Raw genomic sequence first — 19,700 nt, 5'->3', positions numbered from 1 at the left:
AATATAATTTACAATACTTTGCACAGAAAACATTACATCTGAAATATAACTTTAGATATTATATAAAAATACATATATTTTCTCTCCTTGTTAGAAAAAAGTATTTGTTTGCAGGTTCCAGCATGATGTAACAATTCAAAAGAACGTAACCCTTTATCAGCGGTTCTCAACCTTCTGGCCCTTTAAATACAGTTCCTCATGTTGTGACCCAACCATAAAATTATTTTCGTTGCTACTTCATAGCTGTAATGTTGCTACTGTTAGGAATTGTAATGTAAATATCTGATATTCAGGATGGGCTTAGGTGACCCCTGTGAAAGGGTTGTTTGACCGCCAAAGGGGTCGTGACCCACAGGTTGAGAACCGCTGCTTTAGATGATCATCCCTTTGCAGTTAGATAACACCCTCTCTACTTCAGCTGCATAGTGGCACATAAAAAAGGGCTAGATCCAGAGAATTAACCCCTCCTGTGGCCCAATTGCAGTTTTCCATAAAGGCAACCGTAATTGCTCCAATCTGGTTTAATTCTAGGAATTCATTACAAAATTTAAAACCATTGTGTAAGAAAGCCTTCAGACTGTAACACACCTTGAGTCTAACTCTTCCTTTGGCTATAAATACACATGCTCTCTACAGAGTCAAAAGCTGGATAGAGTCTTCTTATACCACGTACGTCATACCTCTTAGTAGTCTCACACACCTATGTACATCTTTCTTGGCTTGTTTAACAGATAAGTTCCCATACATCCTAGGAAATGCACAATATGCTCCGCAAAATGGGGGTCAATCTATATCCCGAACTTTAAAAGCCCCAAAGTACGTGGCATCTTGATCTGGATCCAGTAGTGAAGGGTTGGACACTTCAATGCTTATTTCCTCCCCAGACCGTAATTTAAAAAATCCTCCAACATTTATGGAGTAAAAATGGAATTCAGAGTTCCCTGACCAGTATTTGGTGCTTCCTCCTTTCATCAGGGTATGAGAACTTGGAATTTTGATACTGGTTTTAGTGACATAGACCATCAGCTGAAGATACTCCGTATCGAGGTCTCCCGAAGTTTCATGATGGCGAAAGCAAATGTTGGCATACAGGTAATAAAAGCCATCTTGGTTGACTATTAGTTTTCCATTGCTGAAAGTCATGTTGGAGATCTTGGCCCAACCTCGGTCATGGTACCAGGAGGACAGACTCACTTTGTGGGAACCTGAGGAGGGAAGAGGCACGTGATTTAAAATTCACCCCTTCAATGACAAGGACATCCTCACAATTCTATGCGGTTAACAAATTTAAAAATAATACATGGCATAACAGTCATTGTTTCAACAGGAGAATAACTTTTCAGAATTGATCTTCTAAAAGGGGAGAAATGCATTAAGATGTACTTAGCGCTCTCTGCTAGGCACTTGAGAGGGTCCAAAGACAAAAGTTCATTTTCCTTCCCTCAGGGTTAAGTATAGTATGTGTTCAAGAAGCAAGTCATGAACCCTGACAGGAGAGGTGCAGCTAACTGCTATGGGAATACACAAGAAGGAGAGATGGTCCCCCAGAGAGATCAAGAGTGACTTTGTTGAGTTATTACTGAGCCTGAGAACACAAAGGAGAAATAAGATGCAGCCAACAGAAGCAGGAAGTCATTCAATGATGAAGGAAGAGAATGAGCCAAAGGCAATAGAGTGGAAGCCTGAAATAAGTACAGATAACTTTCATACTTTGCAGGATTCTATCTTCTCTTTTAACGCATGGAAAACAGTCTGTAGAAGGAGATGAAAGTTTGGGTCACAGTAACTTTGACCAAAAGGTCAAACTCCTAAAACTCTATTATCATCGCCAATTTCCCCCTCCTCCAACAGTCCAAGTACCTCCCAGTCTCACATAATGGAAAAGTTGCTCCCAGAGAAGTTCACAAAAGAACTACTCCTGGCATTGCACTCCCCAGCTTCACAACTTCACAGGATCCTTTGTTTGTTTTGTGGTTTTATTTTTTATGAAATTTATTGGGGTGACATTGGGTGACCAAAGTATCACAAAACCTCCTGATAGACCAGAATTCTTTGTTAGTCCCTTCTCCCCCTGAAATGTGGTGACAGCTATCCCCATGCTACTGTTCTGGAGCAGTAAAAGTTTCTAAAGAATCTTCTAAATCAGCAGTGCGTTCAATGCTTTTAACATTTTAGGGATTTAATGTATCTTATTAGGTCTCTAAAAATGGTCAATACCTCTATGATAAACCCAATTAATCAATCATTTGTGCTTATGTGGACACTTATTATTCAAGTAGGTATCAACTAGTGGGGGGAAAGTTGCTATACTGTGGGGAATCCAAAACTACATTTTTCCTCCAGAAACCTTGTAAATACTTATGCTAAATGAGGACTATCATCTGTTAAGATTTCAACAAGGCAGAACAGAGCGGAGGAGTCTAAGACTGGGGTTGGGATTAGCCTCTACAGCCAAGGAAACTATGGAGAGGTCCACAGCTGCCTGCCACCCACAAAAACATCAGGCCACGATGGGACTTAGGCTTAAAGTAGATTCCACAGATCCGTCAGAGCTGTCAACCCCTCTGGTTACAGTGACTCCTTGGGAGATTCTTGCAGAATCATAAACCCATACCGGCTATCTTCCCAGTCTGAATCCTGTGGAGCCTTGAGTACCTGGAGCCTTCTCTAGAAAGCCACAACAGGGAGAATTCTCTACTGCTTCTGTGGGACCACTAGGCAGCCTGGAATATGGTCTGGAGACCTCAATAGCAGATGGTTCCAAAAACCAGCCTGGTGGTGGAGCAAACCGGGGGCGGGCGGGGGGGGGGGGCAGCGGAGAGTGGTGGGCAATGCACAGAAGCCAAGCTACAGTGAAGCAACTCATCTTTGGCCTGTGGAATGAAAGCCAGTGGCTCCAATCCTTCTGTCCCGGGACAATATATTTACTGAAATCCACATTTCATCACGGGAGGGCGTTAGAACAAGCCTTACAAGACCTCACAGGCACAGCTACCTCCAGGACCCACCACAGCACAAGTCCTTTTTCATTGGAGGTCCTGCCTCAGGTCATCCTAGGTTAAAACATCCTAGATGTAAACGTCATCCCATGGTCCCCAGTGAGTCAAGAGGAGACTATAAGACTATTCATCGTATCCTCATAAAAACTAGCAAGTAATTCCACCAGACTGATACAAAGCTACATGACCCATTGACAAAGCTAAGAAAATTCAAGACGTTTCCCATCTCAAAATATTGCGTTTCCTTCCTTCTTACACTACTCCTGAATTCAATACTTATACAATCAATTATTTGTCTTATAATTTATCTCCTATGATTGCTGTTAGAGAGGAGCAGAAAGACAAAGGTAAAGTCTACCCTCTCAATGGGGTAGAGCAGCTGGTGTTAAACCAAAAGCTCAGAGACATGGCTTGGGAAGGCAAGGAAGGAATATGAATTAGAGAGGGGAGAACACAGGACCCTTGACTACATACCACTCCCACTATTAGTTAAAACCAGGTGGGAGGTGAGTCATTTCCTACAAAACATAGCTCTGTTTTTATCCACTTATTCATTCATTCACTGATCAGTCACTCAATAAATGACCATTGTGCTTTTTATGGGCATTCCCTCTGTCCACAGTTGAGAATTATATAAAGCAGTGTACCTTCAAGGCACTAACCACACAAGTAGTAGAGAAAATGAGAATGGGCATACACAACGAAAAACAGGACATTTTCATTTCTGCATGTCACATAGCACATGGTTGAAGTTCAGTTAAAGCAATTGACAGTGAAAGCTCAGAAATCAGTGGCAGCAGGAGAGCTCAGCCCAGTGAGGACACAAGGGAGCCAGAGGACGGGAGGACTTGGATCAAAGAGAGGTGGGCTGAGGAAAGGGAGGGTACCGTCCGTAAGGGGAACTGGCCGAGCAGAGGACGGAATACACACAGTAAACTGAGGAGAAAGGACTCCTGAACAGACAATAGTGGGAAGCAGGATGAGATTATGCTGTGATCAGGGTGAAGGCCTCTTCTAGCAGATCTGGGTTTCCATCCTAATGAAGCATGCTGATGGCCTCTTATCCCAGCTCCCTCCCCAGTCTCTATGGTCACTGCTGTTAGATGTTGGAGAAGAGAAAGCTACAGATATTTAGCCCTAAAGAAATCCACATATTCTAGCCTCACAAAATACTTCCCAATGTATTTTATTCAAGAAGCTTTGCCAATGCATAAGCTAACAGTCAATACAAGGCAGGTTCTGATTTTTCTTATGTGTAAATAAGTAGGAAGCACAGGCCCAAAATGAACTTGAAAAATTAAAGCCATCTTCCTGTGAAGCATCTAGCACTGGCCAAAACTGGGAGATAGATGGACTCAAGAGCTTATTGGCCCAGCCAGAGGAGCAAATTCTATCTTCTTAAACAGAAGCATACACTAATTCATATCACTCAGTCTCAAATTTAATAGCCATTGGAAAGTAACCAGAAATTTTGCCTTGTTTTTTGGCAATGATTTGATTCTAGGTGCCTGGAGAGAGAGCTTTGAAACTGCAGCATGCTTGTTCTTGGCAAACAGACTCTGGCACAGTTTAATGCAATATTTTTTCACATGCTCTTTGAAATGAACTGAAGAGATAAATGCAGAGTACATCCATAGCACACACAGCTGATACATCAAGTATTAATTTGATTGCCTTTGCTAACATGCAAAACAGTTTTACACTCAGAAAGTTGGTGTAGCTACACCGTAAGGCACACATACACACACAGAAAGAAAATTTGTTTATGAAGCAAGTATCTGGGACAGGATAGATAGTTTAGGAAAATCATCTAAAATCTAAAGAGTTGGTTTCTCACTTTCTATGTCTGCAGTCAGGAAAAATCCCTCCGTGGCTCATGTTATGATGATAGTGGCTTCAAAATTGTTTACTAAAACCTGAATTTTTTTTAACTCTAAGAAATATCTGCCTTAAATCATTTCTACAACAAAGTGGAATATGTATAATTATTTAATTAAACTCAAATAACAATAACAAATTGTGTTCACTGGGTACTTACTAAATGTCAGCTTCCACAAAGGAATGTTACTGCATTCCTCATTAAGTATTCATAGCTCCCCATGAGGTAGATCCTACCACCATCCCAGTGAAGAAGCTGAGGCACAAATTATGCCAATAATCTGCACAAAGTCACACAGCCAGTAAACAGTACAGTGGGGCCAGGAACCCAGGCAGTCAGACATTAGATACCCTGCCTATAAAATCTATATCTTACAAAAAAAGAGGAACATGAATTTCTCTCCCTCTGACTAATCCAATTGGCAAGAAGGTACTTAGATAACAACCTATCGTGTGAAGAGCATAAACTTGGGAGTCAACTAGAGTGGAATTCAACTTCTAATCCTGCTGCCACCGTGACCTTGAGCAGGTAACTGTGTGAGGCCTCAGCTTCCTTGTCTGCCAATCTGAAATAATCACTACCTTGTAGGGTTGTAGTAACGATGAGAGACAGGAATTCGGAGTGAAATGCCGAATACATAGTATGTTGAATAAATGACATAATAATAAAAACAACAATAATGTTCAATTGTCACTCGATCATAATGTTCCTTGTAATATTTTTGGTGCTCGAATATCCCAAGATGGAGTAAGCAGTGGGGATTCTATGATGAAATAGCTGGGCATTCAGGTTGATGTAGGCCCAGAGTTTTGGCTTTCCTCATTTCCAAAAGATATCCAAGTCTCCAGTTTATTGAGTTAAATTCCTCCCCCCCTCAAGAAAGTGATGACCTGCTGAAGAAGAAGTATGTTTCATTTCAAAGAGGGCTACTGCCTCTTAACTGTCACTCTGTCAAGCATCCAGCTGGAATTCTGCAGGAGATGGCTGAGCATATGACTACTGGATAAATCCATGTACCTCACGGGTAAGCACTGGGGGTGTGTCAATTTTAGCTTGGGTAAATATAGATGAGCATAATAAGGGATTGTCCTTCCCAGTTATGCAATCTTAATTGGCAATCATCCTAGATAATAAAACTCTAATATGCAAATCGACCCAAGGGCAGAATGACCTGCAGAACGACCAGTCTCTATGACGTGCACTGACCACCGGGGGCAGCTCCTGCATTGAGTGTCTGCACCTCCTCCCAGAGGGAGGCGACTGGAGGTGGCGGGGGGGGGGGGGGGGGCGGGGGGGCGGGGAACGGGCGGCACCAGGCCGTCAGCCAAAGTGGGTGCCAGCAGGGCACCACCCACCCGATCACCCCGCCCGCCAGTCACCCCACAGATGGCCCTGATCGCGGGCCAGGCTTAGGGACCCTACCCTATATATTGGGAACAGTCTCTTAGATTTCAAAATTAAAACCTGATAAGACTAGTCTAACACTGAAAAAAAGAGAATGATGCAGCAATGATATGTATGGATGCTGGCTTGCACATTTTGTGATCAGCCCTGATTCTGACTCTCATAACTGTGTGACAAAGCCAATTACTTAACTTCTCTCTGCTTCAGTTTTTCCACCCATAAGATGGGGAACATGGATCTACTGCCTCAGAAGGATCATGTTATGTACTACTTTTTATAATCAGGACAAAAATATGTAGCTTCCCTTACAACAGCAAGATGCCTTTCACCTGTATGAAAAGTATGGTCACTGGTGCATGCAGCATCCCAGATTGCGAGAGGGATGTCCAGCTACCAGTTTAGGCCCGACATCCCCTGAGGGGTCCCGGATTTCGAGAGGATGCAGGCCAGGCTGGGGGACCCCCTACCCCCATGTATGAATTTCATGAACTGGACCTCTAGTTTAAAATAAATCACTCGATAATCTGAAAATTAATATAGTAATAATATCCATTCTGACATGCTTGCCAATCACTGTTTCCACAGTGTGGATCACCAATTGAAGACTAAGTGTCTTTCTTCTGATCTAGAAGTTAAGAGCTCTCAAAAAGTTGGTAATAAGGTTAATAATAGGTTTGAGTATTCAAATGGGCTGATAAATGACGCTTGAAATATTTTTCAAGCTGGATGCAAATGAAACTTACCTGATGGGATGTCAGTGGCATTAATAGTGAGATGAGCATAAGGTTGAGTATCGGGCTTGCTCCTCCTGGCCAGATCTAACCATGAACCTTCCACCGTAGCTGGATATAAGAGAAACCATGTTAGCCCAAAGACAAGTGACCTTATGGAATTTCAAGTATTCATACAGATCCAAACTTACGTTTTTCTGCTCTGATGTGTTGAGATCTAACAATATGCTGTAATTCCTGAAATAAAAAGAAAGAGTCTTATTTACACATTCTTTCGGTAAAGCAGTAAGAATTTAGGACTACTGGACATACCATAAATGAATTCTCTTTCCTTTAAAATATGCCAGAAGTACACAGAGAGTAAAATTCCTTGTTATCCTAGGTAGCTATCAAGGGGAGTACACTCCAAAAAATTATGTTGAAGTGCTTAAAAAGTAGACTGCATAATTACTATCTAACAAAATACTTTGGACAATAAGAAGAAATAAAAGACAATGTAAATTACAAAACATAAAATAATTGAACATAATTAAAAATTTGTAACAGTTACACAGATGGGGATGAAGTTTAACTAGGAAAATAACAATTACCACAGAATACAGAACAGTCTTAAATTTTAAGGAGGTTCTTTTTACGTCTATTTCATTAGTGAATTTCTGTCATAACACTACAGGAAACAGAATGATGCCTAGCTACCAGTAGTTAGTATTTTATTTTAAAAAGTCACAATGTTTAAAGTACTACTTGGAAGTCTAAGAGTTTTTGGAGTACCAATAATTAACTTACATAATGCTGCAAACAGAGGCTTAAGAGGATGATTCAAAAAAGGAAAGAACACAAGTCCATAAAGAGTGTAGGTAATTGAATATCTCAATGTGAGCCCTGCGAATGAAGGACCCAACAGGTAACTCCATCTCACCCGAATCAAGACCTTAGCTACCATAAAATAGGTGGGGTGAATAAAACCTTGGGCTTTGACCTCAGTTCAAATCCGTGCTCAGTTTGCATCAGCTGCCTGTTACACTGAGGATATTAATAGCAACTCTATCCTAAGGCAATTGTGAAGAGCCACTGAGATAATACATGTAGGCACGTAGCTGAGTGTAAACACCAGAACTGCTCTGGAGAGATTCCTCATTTCTGCTGTTGGAATGACCATGCATGCTAAGCATCCCCCTCCATGATGGTTATAGGATGGGCCATGAAGCTTAAGTTCTTTGAGTGTCTGGAGAGAATCGCTTTGAGAAAGATGATAAATAGATGATAGATACATAGACCCAACAACACAACTTCAACTGTTAGCAGTTGGGAGTGTTCTAGAGATAAGACAACACTGATTCTTTTCTTTACCTTTAGGACCCCCACAGGAGATGAGAATCTATTCAATTTTTAAAGACCCTTAGAGGAGACAGCCCAGCAACCTTCAGTTACCTGTTCTAAAGCCCTGAAGAAATCACAGTGTGAGTGACTTATGGAAAGAAACTTTAGGGGTGCATCCAAGGCCACCTTCTGTCCTTGCTCTGACACAGGGCCCTGCACTGCACAGCTGCAGGCAATTCTAGGCAAATCGTGGCCCCTTTTGAGTTGTACAAGGCAGAGACCCTTACCAGGCATTGCTTTTCTCCCTACTCCATCCAAGTTTTATTTCTTTCCCCTGATGACCTCCTATCTCCCATCTCTTAACATTGCCTTTGGATTTCCAGCTCTACCCTGACATAGAATTTCCTGATTTGGTCTCTGCTGCATTTACAGCAAAGATGTTATATATGCACAATGCATCTTATGTGTGTGTGTGTGTGTGTGTGTGTGTGTGTGTGAATATATATCCTTGTACTTTTATAATGGGTATATATTTTTAATACAATATATCTTTATACATTTATATATACAATATATGTTTACCTGATTACTATCTCTTAAAACATTGGAATAGGAAACCTGATGACAGAGTAATTTAAAATTGTCTACCCCTCATTTTCCCTGTAGCCCTGCTGTGCCTCATCATCACAGGGAAGGAGGAGCAGAGGAGGAAGCAATGCCAAGTATGGTCTGCAAATTCCTGTTTCAGGCTTTTCTACTGAGAAGTACAACTTATTGTTGAGAAAAACATGGAAAGAGCCTTTGTGGGAGCTCAGTGGTTTGCAGACTTGGGTCATGTTAAAACAGAGTCTCTGATCCAGGTCTGGGGTGGGGCCTGAGAATTTGCATTTCTAATAGGTGAGCTGGTGCTGCCAGCCTGGGGCCTCAATTTGAGAACAGCAATACCTCTCACATCCCAAGACACCAGAGACGGGCAATCTGAGATTTTCTCCAAGCTTGAGATGGAGGCTAAAGAAGCACCAGGCTCTAGTCACTGATTAGTTGGCTGGGAAAATTTGTTCTCTCCCACCTGGGAATGAACTTCTCCTGCCCATTTCATCAGTGGTTTCTAGGTCAGAGCTGTCACAGATTTGTTCTGTTACAAGAAAATTCAATAACCAGCACCATTCAGAAGCACTTGCAATGTGTGCTATAAAAAAAAAAAAGTAAGAAACTGTGTCATAACCAAGGATGAATTAAAATTCTAGCTGAAGGCTCATAAGGCAATGCTGCTTTCTTGTTATATCTGTTGTGGGTATCCAGGGATTGCAATTTCTCTCTGAAACGCTACAGGGAAGTTTCCATGTGAAAAGGGGGTACATGATGTGTCTATAACCTCATTCTACAAAAAAAGTGTGTTCTCAATGTCTGTTCTTGTATCTTCACCCCCTCCCAACTTTTTGCACCCTAAGATTATTGTTCTTTGTCTGTGTAGATAACAACCACAAACAACATTCTTCTAAGCCTATACCTTTAGGGTGCCCTGGCCCCAAGCCCAGCCAGTCTAACTCAATTAGATACTGACTTAGTCGTTTGTAAAAGAAGCTCCGCAGGTGATTCTAATATATAGCGGGTAGTGAGAAACATTATTACTAATTCAGGGTTCCCTTGAACAGTTGTTTGGTGACATCTCTATTTAGTCATAGATTTATGATACTCTCACAATTTATATATATTCCACATATTCCACAAATTAAATCATCTCTTACATTCATAGCCAACAAAATGTTTTCCCTTACATTATCATATTTGATTCAGAGGCTGGATAACTATTACTAACCTCATTTTTTAGGAGGCAGAGAGAGAATAAGAACCCACCTTACACAATTGGGACTTGAATTCAGGCCTTTTGACTCTTTTTTAGAGCTAAAAGCCCATACCCATTTTTAAGATATAGTCATCAAACATACTCCTGAAAGCTGGTGGCGGGGGGGATATTAATGGCCAGTGATGGGCTTCAGAACACACTACCCCAAAAAATGATACCTTGGCATACTGAATACCTTAAGCTGAAGGAATCTGAGAAACATTAGATGCAGGAAGGACTGACTACCTGCCCTTCGTCTTATTCCCTGAAGCAGGTCATAAGACCCGCAAGTGAGAGATGCTCCCCAAACCTGGAGGAAGGGAACATCTTTATCTTTAAGCCCAAAGGATGCTGAGAACAACCAGAATGAAGGCCTTGCTAAGTCCCCCCCCCCCCCCAGTTTACTGCCCTTCCCTCACACCCTTTTGTCCTATCACATTTTCCCACACCTTTCCACTCTTCACCAAACCTAGTATAAGCATTCAGGCTAACCATTTCTTCAGGTCTTCATTTCCTTATGAAGTTCCCCATGTCACATAAAACATGTAAATTTGCATGCTTTTCTCTTGCTCATCTGTCTTTTGTCAGTCTAAGTTACAGGGCTCCAACTGGAGAACTGAGGAGGGTAGAGGGGAAAAAGTCTTTCTTTTCCTTCCCCACACATGTCAAGAGGGTGGTTCCTTCCCTGAAGTAATGACTCAGAGAGGAGGCACAGCTTGACTGGGGATATGACAAAAAGGAGCCTCCACATCAGGAAATATGGCCTCAGAATTCCCAGGGGCTTCAGAAAACAATGGGCTTAGAGGTGGCTGAGCTATGTTCAGGGCTCATCTGGTGAACCCCCCAAACTAAGCCATGCAGGTCCTGGGCATGAGGGGGCATCCCGTCCAAGTCCACTGCACAGAGCAGAAGCCATTTCTCCCCAAGTCATATACTTTGCTATGTACACCCAAGCATGGATCTTTCTCAAATTCCCTCCTAACTAATATTTTTCATTTTCAAGATCATAGGAACTCCCTCTGAAGTACTATCCAAATTCACTCTGACAATTCCATTTACTTTTTAAGCTTTGAATTTACATTCATTTTCATCCACATTGTTCCTCTATGTCTGTCAGATCAATTGGAATGTTTTAAAATTTTCAGAGTTCTTTAGTCCCCAATCTTATCATTCAAGCATTGTTTCTGGTTACTTTAAATTCAGAAAGTTCTGATCTAATTTGGGAAAAACACTACAAAGAACATCCTAATTCCTCTCCTCTGAACAAATTATTCAAATGCAAGAGATCTTTTTAGAAAGCATTTTTATCTTATTTTAAATCCAGTTGTACATGAATTTTTAAAAGCCCTCTGGATAAACATCCAATGCAAGTATATGTTGTCTACACTATCAGAATGCCCACAGATTTGCAGAGAAGTGTGGATAGCTTGGACACACCTCCCAGAAAACAGCTTCCAGCAGAAACGAGAAGCAGTCTCCAGGGTGAGGAAGCTGGGCAGAAGGCCTGCCCTGCATTCTTCTCTTGGCTAAGAGCCACTAAAGAGAACCCAGTGTCCTGCTCCCCGGGAAGACCACAGATCTGCCTTCTCAGAATACAGCGTGTTTAGTATCTGTTTCATGCAAGGGACAAAAGGAATTCCCTCTGGGTTCTATAAAGTGCTCATGACAATACCTGTAAGTTGCTAAGAAAATTCACATGAATGAATGAACGTATTTATGGTCACACTGTAACAAGTAGGCTTTTCAGAGAATTTAAGTAATTTTAGATAAGCATAATTTGGGCCTAAATCGTGATAGCTTCATTTCACCCTTCAAAACAGGACAAAAAGGAAAACTAAACCACTGGTCAGCATCCAAGGAAATCTCTGCCAAGTCAAGGATAAAAGAAATCTTCTAGCACACTGCCACCTAGTGGACGCTGTCCAAATTGACAAGCCTGGGGAGCCGCCGCCAGGCCTCACAGATTCGAAACTGCCCTCCGCGCCCACTCCAACGTCTAAAAACAATAGAAATGAGGAAATTTCACAACATTTTCTTAAATCTTCTCATTGTGGTATTTTCCTATTTAGACTGCATTCACTTGTCTTCTTTGCTGTCAGGGTACGTTTGAGCAGACAGGAAAACAAAGGATAATGATTTTTTTTTTTAATCTCAACTTTTATCTCACGCACAGAAAAATGTTGGGATTTCACAATGTCGCCTCCAGGAAAGAAAGTACACAAAGGGTCGATGTGATTGTGTAACTGTGGTCTCTAACACTGCTGTCCTCCAACTTCTCCTGAACTCAACCTCCAAGAAGTGCAATTCCCAGCGGTATGACAGGGGAAACGAAGAGTACAGACCATGTCTGCAGTCTTTTGGGACCAGCCAGGCTGATGTTCCTCTTTTTAAAGGTTTTAGGATCTTTTGCCAAACATAGGAGGGGAGAGACATCCCAGAACTGGCTCAAACTCAATAAGTCTGGGCCACTTAGGAGAGATTGTACTGGATAAGAATAAACATAAACACCTAGGAGTATTTTCAACTCCTTTGAGCAGTTTTGGGAATTTTGCTCCAGGGAATTTTAACATTCTCCACAAATGGTAGCTAAGCCTGCCTCTGCAAACTCGGCTGGTGACTGCCCCAAACAAGACTTCGGTAACATGCCAATTCAGGAGTGATGCTATTAAATTGGGCTTCAGTTTGTTTGACTGCAGTGGGGGTTTTTTGTCTTACAAAATAATACAAATAGATGTAAGTTCCCACTGAGGACATCCCCAGCTGTAAAGATTCCCTGAAAAGGTGAAATTGCCGGAGTCTGGGTTTATCAGGCTGGAAATCCCCCCTGTGCATCTGGATGTGCATTGTGTGATCCGGGCGGTACCTGCGATCTGAGCACAGAAGAAGGAATCTGTACACCAGATGCTTCGGAAACCACTTTGGAAACAGCTCGTAGCCAGGGTCTCAGGCGGCTGCCTCCCTCCACAACTCCAGCAGCAGCTGCAGGGACAGCTGGCTGGTTGAACAAGGATGTAACACCCCGTCTGACAGATACAACACAGGGTTCATACACTTGTTAACATATGTAATGCATTTATTTTAACATCTTAATGATAACCTTCATGTCATTCTTCTCCAGCCTGATACATTAGTGTATTCGTCAGCCACGTTAGCACATGAGTGCCACACATGGCTACTTTCTGAAAACGAGTAGCCAGTTTTCTATTCCTGCGAAGAAGTCCTGCAGACGTCCCCCTTGTAAATAGCTCAGAAACCCATGCCCTCCTCTCCAGCGGGAGGACCACTGCCTTCCTTCGAGCTTCCAGCGTTTCTCATTGGGATTGCAGGAAGGCCTTCCACCGCCTCTCCCGGCCTGCTGTCCTCACACCGAGAGAGTCCCACACAGGAGCGCGCTCCTTCTCTCTCAGAACCCTCCAGTGGCTGCCCAGGGGCTTCCAGAACAAGCCCACATTCCTTACCAGGTGGAAGGCCCAGAGGAGAGAGCATTCTGAGATGGAAGTGAAAATTACAGCGCCAGAGAGTACAAGAGACAGAACGGTTAGCTTTGTTAATCGCTGTGGACCAGCTCAGACAAAAGACTGCTCACACTCCTATCTGTCTGTGGGAACTTCGGGCTACCGTCCAGGTGGCTATTTCCATAGATCGCTAAGCCAGGCACCATCCAACTCCAGGAGCCTCCGCTTCTTGTCACACTCGGGCTCCCCGCTGCCCACAGCCCATCCACGGGGAGCACCGTTCCCGGTGAGCTCTGCCTGTCCCAGAGCTGCCCGCTTCACCTTCTCCCTCCGCCCCGTTGCCTACAGCTAATGTCAGCTCTCGGGGGCTTACATCTTTCTCCCCTCCTGTACCTGATGGATAGAGATGTTTGCAAACCCCGAGAGGATGCATGCCGTGTCTCTCCCTCCCAGACACGCTGCTGGTGTCTAGTTAATTTTTTTCTTTGATTTTGGTGTTTTGCTTAACAGGCCTCACACAACTACTGCTCCAGGCTCTCCCACTATTCTCCTGTGCCCCCAAGCCCCACCGCCCTAAAGATACCCCTGAACACCAACACCAAAGGTGCCAGCCACACGGAACTACTTGCGGTCAGTTTTCCCTGCCAGCATCCTGCCCTCGGGGTCGTGCAGGTTTTTGTGTACAGCTGCTCCCTCAGGCAGCTCATGTTTAATTGTAAAGGCTTTATTTCCATGGCGTTCTTGGTTTACAAGGCACAGAGAACATGCCCACCAGGTGCTGTGCAGCAACTGAAGAGACAGGATTAGCATCGCTGTCTCAGCCTCTGACTTTCCTCCATCCCTAAAGCTCACAAGGACCTTCAAATCCACAGAACGTAGGGGACATCCTATCTGCGCCTGGATAGAGACCCCCCAGTTCCATATGAAGAGCCAATGGGGACCATTCAAAAAATACCTCAAAGCAAAGTAAGACAGAACACGACTGTGACTTAGGTGTCTATCATGACTGGTCTAGTGAAGGCTGGGCTGGTCAGCCTGGGTCCCCGGAGCAGAGCCCTGCAGGGTCCCAGGACAGGAGGGGATGGGAGCACTGGGCAGGGAGGCAGCTCCTCACCAGAGTCCCAGCAGGAAGCAGGGGAGAGGAGAGAGGAGACAGAGCACCGCCCTCCAATCCTGAAGGTAAGAGCCATCTCCACTAAAATTGGTAACTTTGCATTTTGATCCCTGAATACTCTGTCTCACTAGAAATAACTGATGCAAAACATTCTCCCAAAGACAAAGTCTCTAAATGTGCATTTACCTCCCTCCCACTCAAGTACCCCCTTTTAACCTCCTAATCTCTTCACCTCCTAAGTGAACCAGCTGCCGCCATCCCACGACCATCTCTCAAAATCCTCAGTGAAGAGCTTGACCCAATGTGGACTGGCCTCCTCCTCCCACCCCAGCACGGTCACCAGGGGCTCATTTCTCTCGGAAGAGCCTGCTGATTGGAAAAGACGTGTCTTTGCAGACAGATAACGCACTCTCCCCACCAAAGGGCTGAAGAAGAGAGTGCCCTTGTTTTCCTAAAGCAGAGGGATGCTTTCCTGGCAGCGTGATGGCTGTACTGGGAACAGAAAATTAGTTTTTATTGTTTAACCGTCATGGTTTAAATGAGGAAGCTTCTGCCACAGTTAAAGGTCCCCTTGGGTTTTCATAAAGCAGCCTTAGGACAGCAATATTAGTCTTCATAAACAGCCCAATTTGAAAATGTCTTGTGCTATGGTACTTGTTTAAAAAGTGTAATGCAAGGGTTTGGCAGAGTAACTGCAGTGGCGCATCTTGGGCTAACTGTGCGGTTTACCATGGCTCTGCTTTCTTCTCCTCCTTAAACATAATCTTGCCTCCTGACATTCACGGAGCCTCGTCTCCTCTGAAGAAGGCCGACCCTCACACACCCCCCCCCCCCCCAGTGTCCCTGACTGCTAGGATGAGACTCCAAGAGGAGCAGAGGTGCCAGGCCAGCCACTGTGGGCAGATGAGGCAGGAAGGAAAGGGGCAGCGGGCCAGTGAAGGGCCTCTAGCCTCGAGGTTCCTAACGTGTTCGTGCTCCAAAGAGGGAAGAAACTCCCCTCTTGAAGAGGCAGGAAAAACACCATGTTTGGGAGTGGCCTCTATCTCGCCGGTACGAATTGTACATGGCGAGCTGCTAGCAATAGTACACAACCTGCCGTTTGGTGACCAAAAAATAGGGATGGGCGGAGATCACTCGCTTACTCATTAAACGGGATCTTTACACTTTCATTTAGCCTCACTGGGGAGAGAACCTAAACATCACACAGTCCACGTCCTTGAAAAGCTCACATGTGAGTGAGCCAGACCAGTGCCAGACTCGCACAATTGATGCAATGACGGGGTGAATGCGAGAAGCCCTGGCCTGCATAGGAGGGGTTCCTCACCCCAAAGAGGGCCAGCTGGGGCTCAGTGTGGGCCTCCTTCAGAAGTAACGCCTGAACTGAATTTTGAAAGACAAGTAGAAAACTGACTACACAAAGAATGGTCCAGAATGGCATCAAAAGGACGCATCACTCATTCATCCATCCATTCCACAAAGTCTACTGGAGGCAGTGAGGGGCCAGGAGTCCTGTGGGGTGCTCAGGAAGCTGTGTTTCACGAGTCACAGCAGGAAGGCAGAAGGACCGGGCACAGCCAGGTTAGGGAGCTTCGGGCACTTCACCTTGGTGGGGCCACTGAGCACAGATGGAACTCTCCCAGACCTTGAACCTCAAGAAGTTCAAGCAAACATGTGTTGTCTGGTCATGTCAGATACAGACTGCTGTCTGCAATTCTCAAGGCCCACCTTTTTACACCACCCAGGCTTGACCTACTTCTCACATACAGTCACTCCACTCACCAATGGCTGTCCTGTCCTCCGGGGGCTCTCACCTCAGGATGCTCACACTGCCTTCTTAGTCCCAGGCGCTATATACAGCCCTCCTTCAAAGACAGCCCAGCCCTATTAGGAGAGGATTTCCAAAACCTTAGACTCTAGTCCTGAACGATCAAATCAGAGTCCTTGTGAAAGATCTGGGAGCCTCTTATTGATTTATTTGTTGTTTTAAACAAGGGCCCCAAGTGGTTAAGAGCAATAGGTTTGGGAAACACTGCTCTAGGGCACACTTCTCTCCAGTTCCACAGGCTGCACTTCTCCGGGGGTCAGCCGCTCCGGGTGGAGCGATCCAGTCTGTCCTTTACCACCGTCCTCCCAACCCAGGACCCTCTGTTTTGTTCACTTCCGACATCTTAGCCCGAGATCCCATGCCACACAATTAGATGCCCCTCTTTCAGGCATGTCCTTCCTCTTCTCCGTTTTTTAAAACATGTCAAATCACAATAGCTTTCTAACCATGCCGGGATACTTCTAGCATGAAGATAAGCCCAATGCCAATGACACCACCCACAGGTTATTTCCCTCTTGCAAACCATCCTATCTTCTGCCCCAGGTCTGCCCTGAGATTGAGCACATCACAGTCAATAGCCCCTGGTTGGACAAAAGCAGACAATGGCCTTAAAGTTGTAGGAAAATTCTATGGGTCTTACTTCAGCTTTCCCATAAAGATAGCTTTTACAAATGCTAGATATGACTGGGTTTGATTGAATTGCAATTCCCAAAACTGTTATGGCAAACAGCGATGAAATCCCATTGGAAAACCACTGCATGACTAACATCTTGATTTGGGAACAACAGTGCCCCAAACCCCAAGTTTCCTTGTGGGTTTACAAAAAAATTTTCTTGGGACACATATTCTTATATACAAAGGCAAAGAGATAATGAATGGAGTTTAATTTTTTCCCCGTGTGTGTGTGTGTGTGTGTGTGTTTAACTAAAAAGCAAACATAAAATAATATCTATATAACAATTCCAATTATAAGCAGCTAACATCTACTCAAATTCTAATTTATTTCTTATGTACTTTAGTTTAAAAAAATGGAAATAGGCTTCTTATAATAATTGACATTGGAATTCTAAGGGATCAGCTTTACATATAGAAAAAACAAACACTCATTCTGATGAACTTTCTGATTTTAAATTAATGTTCTTGAATCCACAAAACCTACCACCAACTGCAGATGATGATCAAGGTTTATTCAAAGATCACAGAGGCATATGCCTAAACAGACTTTCAGAAATTTCTCAAAAAGATGCATGCTGTTAAATTTACTTTTAAATTTCTCTCTTTCCTGCAAACTAAATAATCCTAAAGTATTTTAAACTTTAGGAAATAAAATCTTGACCATTCAAATTTTTCATGGATTTGTGTATTCACAGAGTTAATTAACTCTTGCTCATATAGTGAGCCCACTTTCTTGCTCACATAAGGTTTAGTGAATATCAGTAACTATCATTGTCCCTCGAATCCATTCTCTCCTATTCTAATTAGTTATAGGCAATCCCCTTCCTCAAGCTTTGGTGGGCAATGGCCACTCAGCTTGAAACAACACTGTGCAGTCGCCCTAGTAGAGAGGTTGGTTTTTTTTAAAAAAAAAAATGTTTTTATTGATTTCAGAGAGAGGAAGGGAGAGGGAGAGATAGAAACATCAATGATGAGAGATAATCATTGATTAGTTGCTTCCTGCACACCCCTATTGGGGATCAAGCCTACAACTGGAGCATATGCCCTGACTGGGAATCAAACTGTGACCTCTGGTTCATAGGTCAGTGCTCAACAGCTGAGCAACACTGGCCTGGCAGCAAGAAGTGGTCTTATGCGTAAGTTCCACCAACAGTGTACTGTCAGAGGGGAGGGTGTGTCATTCCCCAGGTACTGGCCTCAGTTTTTCTCTTCCTTTTCCTCTGTCTGGAAAGAACAACAAATAAAGAAGCTAGCTTGGTCCTAGAGACAGAAGGTTCCTGTTGAGGATGGAGGAGCCTTCCACCAGCCCTGAACAGCTCACCGCTAGACTATTGCATGCAAGAGGAAACTTGCATTTTATTTAGTTCACTGAATGATGGGTCTCTGTTACAGCAGCATAGACTATTCAAAATAACAGTGAATATTTCATTGAGATCAAAGCTTGTTAATTTTGGGGTACACAGTTCTTAATATCAGGGAATATTTTGCATTTGCATTGTGAATCCTGCAGGAGATGAGGTTAAGTATGTACTGATCTCAAGGAAATAAAATGAATTTCAAGTAAGAATACATTGTTCCATAATGATGGCTCTCTGGTCTTACTCCCCATTTTCCAGTAGGTATTTGGAGGCTCAGAGATTCACTGACTCCAGGAAATTCAGTTGATCTTTAAAAATGTGTGCGTTTGGAACAGACTGTCCAACCTATGAGGGAAGGCAAGGGGATGAAGGGGTAAGAGATCAACCAAAGTTCTTGTATGCATGCATATGAGCATAACTGATGGACACAGACAGTAGGGGGGGTGGGCAGTGAGGGCATGTACTGGGGGGTGGGAGTGGCTGGGGAGAGGCCAATGGGAGGAAAAGGAGACTCATGTAATACTTTAAAAAATAAAGAATTTAAATTTAAAAAATCAAAATCTTCCTCAATAAAAATGACTAACATAAACAGACACACAAAAAAATGTGTGGGTTTGGGGCACCAGCCCCTGAACAGTTGTAAATGCACATATAACTACTGACTCCCCAAAATCTTAATTAGTAATAGCCTACTGTTAATAGGAAACCTTACCAATAACAAAAACAATCTATTAACACATTTTGTATGTTATGTGTATCATATATTATATTCTTCCAAAAAAAGTAAGCTAGAGAAAAATATTTATGTTAAAGTGATCTGCTTAGTTCAAACCCATGTTGTTCAAAGATCAACTGCAGTTAGTCAAGAATATAAGAATATACAAACAAGATAACTTATTGGTAGTTGTTAAAGGCCTTTCATATTCTGGAGTGAAATTGGAGAGTTTTATAAAATTGTACTCATAAAAGGAGCCAGAATCATGTCTTTAGTTCACATTACAGACCACCTTCTGTAGAGTTTGTAGGCTATGGAGAGGTGAAGAGAGCTGAGAAAAATGGGACTAAAGGGGGAAATCAGGATGAAGATAACTTGT

General features: G+C 43.3%; 1 protein-coding gene across 1 annotated transcript in view; it reads right to left on the bottom strand.

The window, feature by feature from the left end:
* Positions 1–783: 783 nt before the first annotated feature.
* TNFSF11 (TNF superfamily member 11) overlaps positions 784–19,700 on the bottom strand; it is a gene marked incomplete at both ends in the record, with an annotated part of 32,179 nt that continues 13,262 nt past the window's right edge. The window contains 3 exons of the mRNA XM_081084610.1: positions 784–1,205; positions 7,026–7,124; positions 7,205–7,250. Of these exons, the coding sequence (XP_080940736.1) occupies positions 784–1,205; positions 7,026–7,124; positions 7,205–7,250 (567 nt within the window). The remainder of the gene's footprint in view (positions 1,206–7,025; positions 7,125–7,204; positions 7,251–19,700) is intronic.

This window comes from Myotis nattereri, assembly GCF_964212035.1.
Source record: "Myotis nattereri genome assembly, chromosome: 2".
Classification (NCBI taxonomy): Eukaryota; Metazoa; Chordata; class Mammalia; order Chiroptera; family Vespertilionidae; genus Myotis; species Myotis nattereri.
Note: the sequence above shows the minus strand (reverse complement) of the source record. Positions and strands in the feature narration are given on the sequence as shown.